General features: G+C 41.4%; 1 protein-coding gene across 13 annotated transcripts in view; it reads left to right on the top strand.

The window, feature by feature from the left end:
* PCNT (pericentrin) overlaps positions 1 to 12,218 on the top strand; it is a 69,470-nt gene extending 57,252 nt beyond the window's left edge. For 12 of the 13 annotated variants that reach the window (XM_074548127.1, XM_074548135.1, XM_074548130.1 and 9 more), the window contains 11 exons: positions 228 to 441; positions 938 to 1,088; positions 3,245 to 3,961; positions 4,538 to 4,818; positions 5,073 to 5,172; positions 6,701 to 6,865; positions 7,596 to 7,831; positions 8,951 to 9,039; positions 9,739 to 9,901; positions 10,396 to 10,523; positions 11,829 to 12,218. In XM_074548127.1, the coding sequence (XP_074404228.1) occupies positions 228 to 441; positions 938 to 1,088; positions 3,245 to 3,961; positions 4,538 to 4,818; positions 5,073 to 5,172; positions 6,701 to 6,865; positions 7,596 to 7,831; positions 8,951 to 9,039; positions 9,739 to 9,901; positions 10,396 to 10,523; positions 11,829 to 11,872 (2,288 nt within the window). In that variant the 3' untranslated portion in view covers positions 11,873 to 12,218. The remainder of the gene's footprint in view (positions 1 to 227; positions 442 to 937; positions 1,089 to 3,244; positions 3,962 to 4,537; positions 4,819 to 5,072; positions 5,173 to 6,700; positions 6,866 to 7,595; positions 7,832 to 8,950; positions 9,040 to 9,738; positions 9,902 to 10,395; positions 10,524 to 11,828) is intronic. The other variant, XM_074548126.1, reaches the window with a different exon arrangement.
* The last annotated feature ends 764 nt before the right edge of the window (positions 12,219 to 12,982 follow it).

The following is a 12,982-nucleotide window of genomic DNA, read 5'->3' as shown; positions in this document are numbered from 1 at the left end:
TGAGTTTTAAAATCTATTAATGATATTACAGAATATCACAAGGATAGAATCACATTGTTTATACATGCTTTTGCTGATTGCTCTTATGTTTGAAAAGAGATTAATTCTTCAGACAAGAACACTTCAGTACAGCTGACTTTTTTTTCTAATTTAAATTAGTGTGAGTGATACCATATTGTCAAAGTCTCTGTAATGTAAATAACTGTAACGCTGTTTTCTTATTCTAGTTGAATTATTGGAATATAAACTTCAGCAGGAAAAATCTATTGTGAGTGACTTGCACAGCACTCTCTCTGAGGAGCAGAAAAGATCCTCTGAAACCTGTGATCTCCTGAATCAAGAAAAAGCATCCCTGAAATCAGAGCTTTCTGGAAGCAAGCAAGAGAATGAAAGGTTGCAGAAATCTCTGGAAGAGCTTCAGAGGGAAATAAATCATTTACGGTGAGAAGTAGATTTATTTATTCATTTACTTGATTTATCAGCAGGTAAAGCTCTGAAAGAGCTTTGTACTAATTGGTTCCATAAAGCACTTGGAAACACAGGAAGGAAAACCATGGTCTCTCACTTTTAAGGGTTATGTTTTCTTTACTAAATTCTGTCATCTTGGGTTTGTTCCTTTCCCACTCCCTTCTGAGTGTATGCCAATATTTTGCTTTCCTCTCACAGGACAACAACTTGGCTCTGCCAGAATAAATAACCTATCTCTTCATTGTTCCTAAATCGAGCAATTCTAGCTTGGCTTGCAGGGAGGTAAATGTTTTCAGCTGCTAACTAGCTGTGACTTGAAAACTGACCCTCTTTAGAAAGAATAGAGACCACTTTAAAGAAACAAAAATCATATCTAGAACTCAGAGAAACCAACCCAAAATGTCTTGCTTATGATGCTGGTGAAGGATGTTCTGTTCTGAACGCAGAAATGTCGTTTTGAACTTTGCAGTGTTGAATTGGAAAAAAAAGAGAAGGATTTGGCAGCTGCACTTGAAGGCTTGCAGGCTGAGCAGCTGAAGGGCTCTGAGCTGCGAGCTTGGTTTGAGGAACAGCAGCGTCAGCAGAGGAGAGCAGAGGATGAAAAGACAAAGGCCATGGAGGTAACGCCCAGCTCCCCCGGGGCATGACGTTAGCTAGGAGTTATTTGTGCAGTCTTCACCTCCTCTGTTCTTTGTTTAGGAACTGTTAAAAACCCCAAACCTTTTCTGAACGTGTCTTTTTTCACCCAGTTAAAGCTTTCAGTTACTTTCACTAATTGCACATGCAGAAATAAACCAAGGTTGAATGCCATGTTGGTTTTTTTTTCCCACATCTTCTTAATGTTTTTTCCTCTCCCGTTTTCCCCTGTGGTGTACTGCCCCTTGCTGAGTAGGGACAGCCAGATCCTGCAGCTGTGTGACTGCACCCTTAATTCCAGAGCAAACTTAGCATGAGGGTGTGAGATGTATGATGTCTGAGATTATAAAGAAGGCCACCCAATGATAAATAGGTTTGGCAGAGAGTAAGTGGAGTCTTTTCAATATAAAATGTATTTTTGGAGGTTGACCAAAGTTGTTCTGTTCCCTTCTAAATTGAACAGAAAACAAGTGAACAACTTTCTCTCCAAGACTATAATAGCAATGACTCAGTGCTTGTAAAAGGCCCACAGTAAATGGAGAAGGAGGAAGATTTAACATAAACCATTTCTTAAACCCCAAAACTAAACTCTCTCAAAGAATTCCAAAGGATCCTTAAATTCCCCAAGTGAGGAAACACAATTCTGACTATTTCCATGTAGTCTGGCTTTCTTGTCACCTTCCTGGTAGTTGTTTCAGTTTGAGAGTGATTTTTGTTGAGGTGTTTGTTACTGCTGCATGGTTAGATGATGTTGCTACCATGTTCCTCCTTTTCAGAAACCTGCTCATGCAGGGAGGACAGAGTAGCCAAGGCCAGGAGAAAAGTGCTTTGCCCTGGGGATACCTGTTGGACAGATTAGTCTGGCATTCACCAATCTTTTTTGATGCCCCATTATGGAAAGCTTCTGCCATTTAGCATCTGACCTGGCTTTCTAGGAGATAACAAATGGTGCTGGCTATGTGCAGGGCAGGGTGGACCTCCCTACTGGGACTGCAGTGCCCCACACTGCCCCTTCAGTGCCTGCCATTCCTTCTGAAGAAAGACTGGCTCCCAGAATGGACCTAGGGATGGATTTTAAACAGAAAGAGAGTAGATTTAGACTAGATGTGAGGAAAAAATTCTTTCCTGTAAGAGTGGTGAGACCCTGGCACCCAGATTACCCAGAGCAGCTGTGGCTGGCCCATCCCTGGAAGTTTGCCCAGGCCAGGGCTTGGAGCAGCCTGGGATAGTGGAAGGTCTCTGGCCATGGCAGGGGGTGGGAATGAGATGAACTTCAACATCCTTTCCAACCCAGACCATTCTGTGATTATTTTTTTCAGTCTCTACTCTGTGCGTTGAAGAGATGGGCTGCCAAGTCCTGAAGCTTTACATCTACTCTTACTGCTTAGATTTTTCTTTTTAAAGCAACAGAGTTATTGCTGTTGCAGATGTTATTTATTAATGGGACTGAGTGATGGAAAAAGTAGTGATTTCCTAATGAGGGTCTTACTAACTGAATAAGAAATAATGTGCTGGCATGTGGTGGTGTTTGCAGAGGTCCCAGGATGAGGGAAGAGATAAGAATCTTGACTCCATGTTTCAGAAGGCTGATTTGTTATTTTATTATATATATTATATTAAAAGACAATGATATATTAAAACTATAATGAAAAATAGAAAGGATTTCATCAGAAGGCTTGAATGGAATAGAAATGGAATGGTAATAAAATCGTGTGACTGACCAGAGAGTCTGAGACAGCTGGACTGTGATTGGCCATTAATTAAAAACAACCACATGATACCAATCACAGATGCACCTGTTGCATTCCACAGCAGCAGATAATGATTGTTTACATTCCATTTCTGAGGCCTCTCAGCTTCTCAGAAGAAAAATCCTCGCAAAAGGATTTTTCATAAAATATGTCCATGACACTGGCAGATACATTAACATGATAATTTTTGGTTTTGTTGCTTGGTGCCATATTGCTAAAGAGCATTTTTCTGTCACCTGTAAATTTGAATTACACTTTTTAATACCTGAACTACTCTAGTTAAGTCTTGAATATCTTTCTGGATAAAATAGGAGGTTGAAAAAGGCTAAATGCCAGCCAGTGCTACAGGTGTTTGTGCTGGAATCAGTGTGCTTTCCCCTTGTGCCCAGGAGCTGCAGGCTGCCCTGGATGTGCAGTCGGTGCAGAAGTGCCAGCTGGCCGTGTCCCTGGAGCACGAGAGGACGGTGGCAGACAACCTGCGCAAGGAGCTGCAGATCGAGCACTCCCGCTGCGAAGCCCTGCTGGCCCAGGAGCACAACAAGCTGAGGGAGCTGCAGAAAAGCCTGGAAGCTGAGAAAAAGCGGTCCTTGGAGCTCCTGGATTCCCTGAACCACGAGCGTGTTCTGACAGAGCAGCTGAGCATGAGGGTGAAGGAAGGGGCTTCCTGCCAGCACAGGGAGTCCCTGCTGGAGCAAGCCTTTGTCCGAGAGCTCCAAGCCCAGCTGGAAGAGGAGAGGAGCAGAACTATGGAGCTTGCTGCTGTTATTGAGAAAATGCACCAGAAGGCCATCCTGTCCCAAAGGCAGCTGGAGGCTGAGGTACAGATGTGCTGTGAGGAAACCCAGAAGGAGAGGGAGGTCAGTGACAAACTGAGAGCCACCCTGGAGTCTCTTCAGACGCAAAAGCAAGAGGTGATCCGTTCCTTGGAGGCCCAGAGGGAGAGAGAGGTCAAGCTCAAAGTGGACTGGGAACAACTGCAGTCACTCTTCACACTGCTTAAAGAGCAAGATAAGAACAGGAAAGAGGAGAGAGAAAGAGAGCAGAAACAGCAGCAACAGACAGAGCTACAGAAACAGAAGGACTGGCAGAGAGATCAGGAGAGACTGGTGAGAATGCTCTGCCTGCCACTGAAATAGCCACACACTGAAATGTTACATCCCCACACACTGGGTTTTAACCCTCTGGATGGTATTCTTTGATTGGAATGTTCCCTTCTGTTAAAGCATTCTGAAAAATGCATTAAGTGAGCTCTTGTCCTGCTTTTGTGAAATGTAGCTATTTTCAAGGGATTGTGTCTGGGTTTGTTGTTGATCTTTGCATCTTTAAAGTTGATCTTTAAATTTTTGCCTGTGCTGGTTGTTCACAGGTGGGGATGAACATGGGTTAAATGCAGGATGGAACCAAACTAACTTTCATGTCATTGCCCTTACTTTGAGCTAGGATCCCAATCATGGCTTGAGACATTGGTTTCACCCTGAGTTTCTCCTTGGATGGAGGCAATGGCCACTCCAGTGCGATTAAATGCCTTCCTGGTGGCCCTGGGAAGCAGTGCTCCAAGCCTTCCCCAAAAGTGGTCTGACAGTTCAGGAACACCCAGAGGGATGTGCTGATTAGGTGGGTGGCACTTACATAAGTGGGTATATATAAGATGCATTTAACTGCTCCTTATTTTATTCAAACAGCAAAACTTGCAACAGCAACACCAAAGGGATGAACAACGAATCAAAGAGCTGCAGGAAATGCTGGCAGTTTTAAGAGAAAAAGAAAGAAATCCTCCAACTCCAAACTGTCAGGAGGAACTGTTGTGTACCTCAAGCAAAGATGGAAGTGCCACACAGCCTGTGACAAAGCAAACTGAAAAACCCCACTTGCAACAGCAGCAACAACAGCTGGAGAAGATAAGGCAGCAGTTGCTCTTTGTGGTTATGCACCTGAATGAGTTCATACATAAAACTCTGGATAAGTGAGTTCATAAAACAGCACTTTGCTTTCATCCTGCTTATTAACTTGTGTGTGTCATGGCTGAGAGCTTTTTTAATTCTTAAAAATTAACAGAACTTGCTAATTTCTCTGCGTATTTGTAGTAATTTGTGTGGTAAATATTGCATAAGTAAAGCCTGAGAACCTTAAAGGTCAAGTAGGGGGAAGAAGCAATTAAATGTGTGTCAACATTCTTACAAATCAGCCTGATACTGAAAAGGTGTTTCTGTCTAACAGAACGGTTAATGACTGGTCTGCATCAAATGATGAAGCTGTGGCCTCTTTACTGCAGACATTAAGGGAGCTAAAATCAGATTTGTCTCCTGCTACAACTCAGGTAAGGAAAATATTAACTTATTTTCATGTCCCACTCTGTTTTGTCATATTGCAGAGTCTGCTTCTGAGAACACTTTTTCCCTAGATATGTAATGTGTCCAAGGATCACCAGCTTTGGGATGTGTTGCTGTAGATGGCTGTTTTTCACCAAAATGCCAAGTACTTTTTTTTTCAAAAAGCACCATAGTGGTTTGTCATCTCAGGAGGGCTGTTCTGACCCAAGTTTGCAGTATTGCAAATATTTTACACAAGCCCAGGGATTACTCAAGATCAAGGTCTATTGATACAAAATACATAAATGCATTACTTTTAGATTCCATCTGATTGCCCACATAACTGCAGTTTTATGTCTTTCTCTTGAAATAGACAGAGATCTATGACTGATTTTTTTAATTAATAAAAGTGTTCAGCAGAGCACTTTAAAGTCACATGCCTTTCTAGAGATTAGGAGCAAAAACTCTACCTCAATAGCTTTTTTTTCCTGTGGGCACCAACAATTCCTCCTCTCTGCCCTCTTTTCAGGCTTTGATTCTTTTTTTTTCCAGAATCACCTTTTCCTTCAGTCTCCTCTCTGAATTTCTCCTTCCTTTAGGTAGTGAACCACATGCTTAGGATACCAAAGGAATTTTCTGCTGTTTCGCCCTTGAGTTGCAATAAATTGGGGAATATTGGACAGGGAACCTGGCAAAATGTCAGCATGGGAGATCTCTGCCAAATGGAGCTGTCTGGTCAATCAGCTGCCAAGTGGTGCAGTAGAGGTCAAGGACATGGATGAGTCATGTAGAATCTTTCAGATACTACAGACTGTACTGAAATAAGTTGCAAGGAGAAACAGGGGTCAGTTGTTTGTACTGGCTTCTGTAATGTATGGATTTTAATTCAAGGGATAAAACATCAACTACCTTTAAAAAAATCTATTTGTTTTGTGATCTACTGCATCATGCACTGATGTAACTGATGACCAGTAAATTTGTAGTTGATGCAAAGAGGGTTACAAAGGCAGAACTTCCATGAAGAATTGGAGCTGGAGTCCTGGGTCTCATTCCTTACCAAAAAACTCAGTTTCACAGAATCTCAGCATGGTTTGGGCTGAAAGGGACCTTAGAGCCCATCTTGTTCCACCCCTTGCCATGGGCTGGGAACCTTCCACTAGACCAGATTGTTCCAAACCCTGTCCAACCTGACCTTGGACACTTCCAGGGATGGGCCAGCCACAGCTTCTATGGACAACAGAGTCTCAGAATTGAATGTGGGATTTTTCACAATTTTTCACTTATTTTTGCATGTACACAGACATCTTCACTATTTCTGTGCTGCCTGTGGATACAGATGAAAGTCAGAAGGGTTTTTCATGCATTTCAGTTTCCCATTGTGCTGTTCAACACTTGAATACATACCATTGCTGGTTTTCAGGTTTATTATGTTTTAATTTGTCTTAAATTTGGGTTATTACTCAGTTTGAGGTGTTTGATTGTGAAAACATTGTGCCAAACCCATTGTGGCTCACTTCCTTTAGGTTTGTGTTTTAGGTGAGATCTACAGGTGATGCTGCCCCTGTTCAAGAGCTGGAAAGAGAGGCTTGGCAACGAGAGAGGAACATGCTGCAGAACATGCTGAAACAGGCAGAATCCCAGCTGGCTAAAGCCAATGCTGAAATTGAAAACAAACCAGTACCAGAAACTTCGAATCCTAAGGTAAAATCATGGGGATAGCCAGCACAGGGGGTCTCTGGAGCTTGGAGAGCCAGGAGCTTACATTTGAAACTAATCTGCTCGAGAAAAAAAGGATCTGTTAGATTATGGCATTCATCTTCCACTTACTGCTGTCATCTTCAGTTGCTATTTTAAAAGGTTGATTTTCTAGACAAACAGCTTGATATATAATTTGAAATTAGAAGCTTCCCCCATATGTACCTCATCAGAGAAGTTCCTCTGGAACTTTCTCAGTGTTAGGAACTTGCATCAAAAGGGATCTGGATCTTTGGAATTTCTTTCCTCTCTTAAATGAGAGGGAGACTTGGATTTTTTGTCTAAGCATGAAAATAGAAAACCTCATTTTTAATCCCTGCTGACTAAATAAATAATTTTTATTGTTCTGACACTTTGATTGTAATCAAATCTGATAGGCATCTCTCCCACCATGTGTTCTGGCTTATATTTTTTAAGCAGATGTTCTTTTTTATTAAAGAGTTAAACTGTTTTAGAGTTTTGGGTATGATAATTTTGCTTGAAAACATCCAGGAGATTTAAAGAGATTTGACACTCCAAATTTGGGTGGGTTTTAGCAGTGAACAGAATTGTTTTGGCTGCCCTTGTGTGCTCAGTCTGGCCATTTAACCTGAAGACACCTTGTCTGTGGCTGGCTCTTTGTAACAGCTACTATGAAAAAAATTACCTTTTTAAAACTTTTTTTTCCTTTCTGCAGTTGCAGAGATTATATCGAAAATATATTCGAGCAGAGAGCTTTAGAAAGGCTCTGGTTTATCAGAAGAAATACCTCTTGCTGCTGCTGGGTGGCTTTCAGGACTGTGAGCAGGCAACTCTGTCTCTCATTGCCCGCATGGGAATCTATCCTTCTGCAGACCTGCAGCTCTCTGCATCCCACTCCCGGCCCTTCACCAAGTTCAGGTGTGCAGCCAGAGCCATCATTGCCATCTCCAGGTAAAGCCAAAACACTCCCTTGTCTCTTATTGGTGATGTTTCCCTGGAAGCTTAAAAAAATTGATAGTTCCTGTGGCTTATCCTACATTAGTATTAAGCAGAAGCAATCTCCAGGACTGGTTCAAGCATGACTTGCCAGCTGAGTTTGATCTGTACTAAAGATTTGTAAAAAACATCTTTAAAATGAAGGAGGGTTGATTTAGATGGGATATTGGGAAGAATTTTTTCCTTGTGAGGGTGGTGGGGCCTGGCAGAGGTTGCCCAGAGAAGCTGTGGCTGCCCCATCCCTGGGAGTGTTCAAGGGCAGGTTGGACAGGGCTTGGAGCAGCCTGGGATGGTGCAAAGTGTCCCAGCTCATGGCAGGAGGGTCGAACAAGGTAGGGTTCCTTACAATCCCTTCCAGCCCAAACCATTCCATAATTCTAGGAAAAAGCTACTTGAGTGATACCCAGCTGCAATATATTTGGGAGCCAGTGCACAGCATTACAAACTGGGGTCCTTTGGGGTTCACCCTTATCTCCTTGGTCTCACTGGACTGTCTGTCCTGTATCAGAATGAGATCTGTCAGGAATGATTCTCTGGAATCCAGTAGTGTGTGTTTCACTGGGTGTGATTTTATCATGCTGTGTCACTATCAAATGGGTTTTGCTAGCTGTACCTGGGACAACATGCTGTCATTAAGCCCATTGAATGAAAAACAAAAAAGGCAGTTTTAAATGTAACACGTGGTTATTTCTGAGCAATTTCATAGTTAAAATGATCACTAGCAAGTTTCCAGCAGGAGATGACGCAGAGTCTTTGACATGAGTACCATAATTACAGCAAATGCTGCAGCACCTCCAGATTTGTACAGTAACCTCCAAACTGCTCCTCTCAGGTAGGAAGAGCTCTCTGGAGATCAGAAGCAGACCCAAAACAAGCAAGTCTTTTCAGCAGTTCAAAGATCATTACAGGGTAAAATGGGATAAGCCAGCATTGCAAAAACTGAATTTGAAGATTTCTCCTGTCATTCCCACAATAATCATTGCTTATGTCACTTAATCAGCTCTCTACCAAGATATAATATTAAAGTATTTCTGCTTATTTTTAATGCTTGGACAAATTTGTTTTCTTACCAAGGTTAAAGTTTTTGGTGAAGAAGTGGAACAAAGTTGGCAGGAAGAGCACACAGGGTGAAAGCATTTCTCACAGTATAGGAGGTAACACAGGTATTTGTTTGGATAATTACATTGTTTTCTTTGTAGTTTCTCTTCAGAGATGTGTTTAATTTAAAAACAAAACCCAAGTGGGAAAATCTGTTTATTTTGCCACTATCCATCTGTAGAGTAGATGGATAGATGGTCTGATGCAGGTCAATAAGGACTTGAGTTACTTGAGGAACATTTGAGTGTTCATTTGAGTTGCTGATGAGTGCCTTTGTAAGAATTCCAGCAAACATCTTAATGCAGCACCTAATATTGGGGAGCTGTTGCCCTTTGTGTAAAATTCCATTGTGTCTTTTCAATGCTAAACAAAATTCAGATTAAATTCAGTGTATTGTTCATTACCTGGTACTATGTAATTTTCACTGTTTCTAAGTTGCTGGAAATACTTATTTTAAAAGACAACACCACCTTTGTACATAAACTCACTGTTGTATGAATCCTAAGAAACTTGAATCCCCAAATGCTGAACTTTCTACTTCAGTACAAAATAGCATCACAATTCCGTTAAATACAGTTAAAACAAAAAAAACCTCATAAAAATAAAAAAAAAGCAGTTAGCTGTTAAAAGTGTATTTACCTGCATTTAAAACCAAACTTAAGCCCACTCTGCTGTCATTTTCATGGGTTTATTGGATGTGTTTATGACAGTCTGTTCTCAATGGTTCCTAGTGTACATTTTTTAACCCTCCATATTTACCACAGCCTCTGGTGCTAGAACAGAAGTGCTGAAGGAGCAGCAGCCCCCAGCTGGCCCTGTGAGCTCTCCCCCTAGCCAGGACAGGGAGCCAGGGCTGTGCTTCAGACCCAGCTGTGCTGCAAGGTTCACCAGCCTCTCCCCACGGTCCTCCCACCGCTCACACAACAGGTCAGTCTGCAGAGATGGGAGATGCTGCAGGTTATTGTAAGGGTTTTTGAACTTTGAGTGCTTTGTCACAAACAGCCAGGTGGTCTTCTGGTTTGCATGGAATTCAGCAAAATGTTTTTGGGGAGTTTGAGACCTGCAAGAACTTGCAAAAGACTTAATTCTAGCCCACCTTATTCCTCTGTCATGGGATGTGTCTGTTTGTGACAGCCCTGCTGAAAAGTCACCTGTGTAGTATGGAACAGGATATTGATAACAGCAGCCCTGACTGGTGCTGAGTGTGACTGGATTAGTGGTGGCTCAGGCCTGATGTAGATCCAGGCTAGGCTAAATGATGCCTCTTGCTGCTCCTGTTTCCAGGAACAATTATTTTAATGTGAAGGGTGGTGATGGTTCCAGTTTTCTTTGCCCAGAATTCCTGACTGTACGAATGTAACTTCTGGATATATTTGAGAGCATAGCATGAGAAGGAGAAAATAATTTGTTTTCTTTTACAGATTACAAACATCCCCAAGTTCAGCTGCAGACAAGTCCCTTGTGCCACCTCAGGATGCTGAACAGTCACTCACAGAATACATCCATCGCTTGGAGATGATTCAGCAAAGGCTGCGAGGGCTGCAGCCAGGTGAGAACCACCTTCTCACCCCTCACAGCTCCTGCAAGGCTGGGCTGCTTTTCACAAGATTCTTTCTACACATTGCCAATAAAGAGCATCATTTCAAGGAGTAATTATCATTATTGGGGGGTAACCAAGTCATTCTCCAAAAGGAAACCTTTCCAAGTTGTATCTAAAATTCCTCCAAGTGTGACATTTCTCTAAGTGCATAGTAAAAGAGATAAGATGGATTAACTTCATGTGATTTCTGCCCCCTCCTCCCATTCCCAAATCTAAACAAGCAAGTATTGCAATTTAAATGAAGCTGTGTGTGGAGTTAATTTGCTTTAAAGTCAAACATAGCTGTTGTAATAGCTGAGCAGGGCTTTCTCTGCAGCACAAACTGTAATGCTTCCCTTAATTATCACTTCCTTATGTTCATAACAGATTTTTAAAAAAGATTTGGAGGCTGGTAAATGCAGCCATCTCGTTCTAAGATTTCTCAAAGAGCACACAAAGGACTGTAGTGGTACTTAGCTTTGCTATTTAAAACAGTTCCACCTAATTTCTAGACCAGATTTACTTCGTTTAATTAGTCTAATTACCTCCTCTTGTTACATGTTGGCTATAGCACAGAAACACCTTATCCTCAGGAGGAACTTGCAACCTGTCATCACATCATCCTGAAATCTGAAGAGTTTGGGAACTTTGACATTGTTCTCAGCAGGACTTTACCTAGAAACTTTATTACTCTGACTTTGTGGGTTTGTTTGTTTGTTTTGGGGATTTTCCCCAAATACTGCAGCTGCATGGCTGATCAGGTAGATAAACAGATTTTAGACTTGAAAGCTGTCAGCCTTTATGGAAGTAACACCTTTTGCTTCATTCCAAGTGTGGAATAAGTACTGCACAGCTGGGACACCATAAACACTTCTGTGAAAAGTGTATATGATTTGTCATCTCCATATTACCAGGATGATGATGTCCAGAATTACAGAATGATGCTGCAATCTTTAGAACAGTGCTGTCAGCCAAGGGATTTCCCAGCTCCCAGTGAACTAAGGAATCACCACAGGAGTGACAGAATGGAGCTGTCACTGGGGTAAAGCAGGCCTGTGATGGAGCACTGCTCCCAGGGTATGAGGGTTTGCTTTGGCAGATGTTTAGGCTTTCAAATCCTGTTTGGGATTGCTCCTAGGTGGCTTGTGAAAATTGGAATTGCTTTCAGTGCAGCTCATATGAAGTGCTTTGAGGAAATAACATGCTGCTAATTGTACACTGTTGCTTCATAACACAAGCACTTTGCTAATATTGATCTTTTTTTTTTTAATTTAGGACAAGTGCTAGGTTCACCTCATCAGAGAAACCTAAGAAAGTGATGGGAACACCTAGAAAATCTGTCCTGCAAGTTCCTGCTTCCTCTGAGTTGGTCCTCACTCAACAGATGCACTTGCAATCTGCCATGCAACTGAATAAAGGGCAGTGCTTTTAAAGCAGATTTTTATATGACTCTTTTTATTATATTTTAGTACTTTAAGAGGGACTTACTTTTCACTAAGAACAATGTTTTACATTCTCATGTGAAATTAAGTCAACAGCTGAAGTGTGGCTGCATCGCTGTATTGTAAGCTGCAAAAAGTCTCTGTGGTGTTTATTTTTCTATAGTGTATAGGTGGATTCCTTGTAAAAAAAGTTATTAAAATGGCATTTTATTAGTGAATTTTACATTGTGTGGTTGTTTATTTCAGTCATACCTTTTTTTTTTTTTTTGCTGTTCCTAAAATTGTTAGGGTTTTAGTATTTCTGTGGGATCATTCCAATTAAATGAATAGCTCAAATACTCTCAAAAATATCAAAGATAACTGTAGCTTTCTGTGAATTTAGGGTTTGCTCTTCTGGTTTTTCACTACATAAATTCTCCCTCAGACTGTCCTATTTGGTCTGGACACTTTTAGTTTCATTTTTCTAGTTCAAAAGGCCCATAGTTTTAAGTCTTTTGTAGCAAACAAAACCTGTGAACTCTTATCTACATCCAACGTAAGTGATCCTGCCTGTGTCTGGTATCTTGTGCTGTAGCTGTCTTCAGGGGGGCAGTTCCAAATGTGCAGGAACTTGCTGGCTGGAGAAGAGCAAAGAGGTGCTCTGGTGGTACATCCATTTCCAGTCACAATGTCTGGGAGAGATCCAAGTATCATGCTGAATAAGACTTTTCTGTGATGTTTCTATATTTCTTTAGAAAAGGCATAGGAAGAATTCTAATACCAGAATATTTTAAATCTCTGGACATGTGAAATCTCTACTTTTGAAGCAGTTTTGGTTTTTAACTTTGGAGCATGAGAGAAATCACTTCTGGAGGCAAATTGTTCTGCTGCAGCCTATTAAAAGATTTTTCTCTACTGGGTATTGAGAATTGTATCATGGCATTCACCTGAGAACATTTTATTACTTATTTTACTGCCTTTGTCTTGGTAAACTCATATTTATCTGTC

Source organism: Zonotrichia albicollis, chromosome 10 (genome assembly GCF_047830755.1).
Source record: "Zonotrichia albicollis isolate bZonAlb1 chromosome 10, bZonAlb1.hap1, whole genome shotgun sequence".
Classification (NCBI taxonomy): domain Eukaryota; kingdom Metazoa; phylum Chordata; class Aves; order Passeriformes; family Passerellidae; genus Zonotrichia; species Zonotrichia albicollis.
This window is presented reverse-complemented; position numbering and strand designations above follow the sequence as displayed.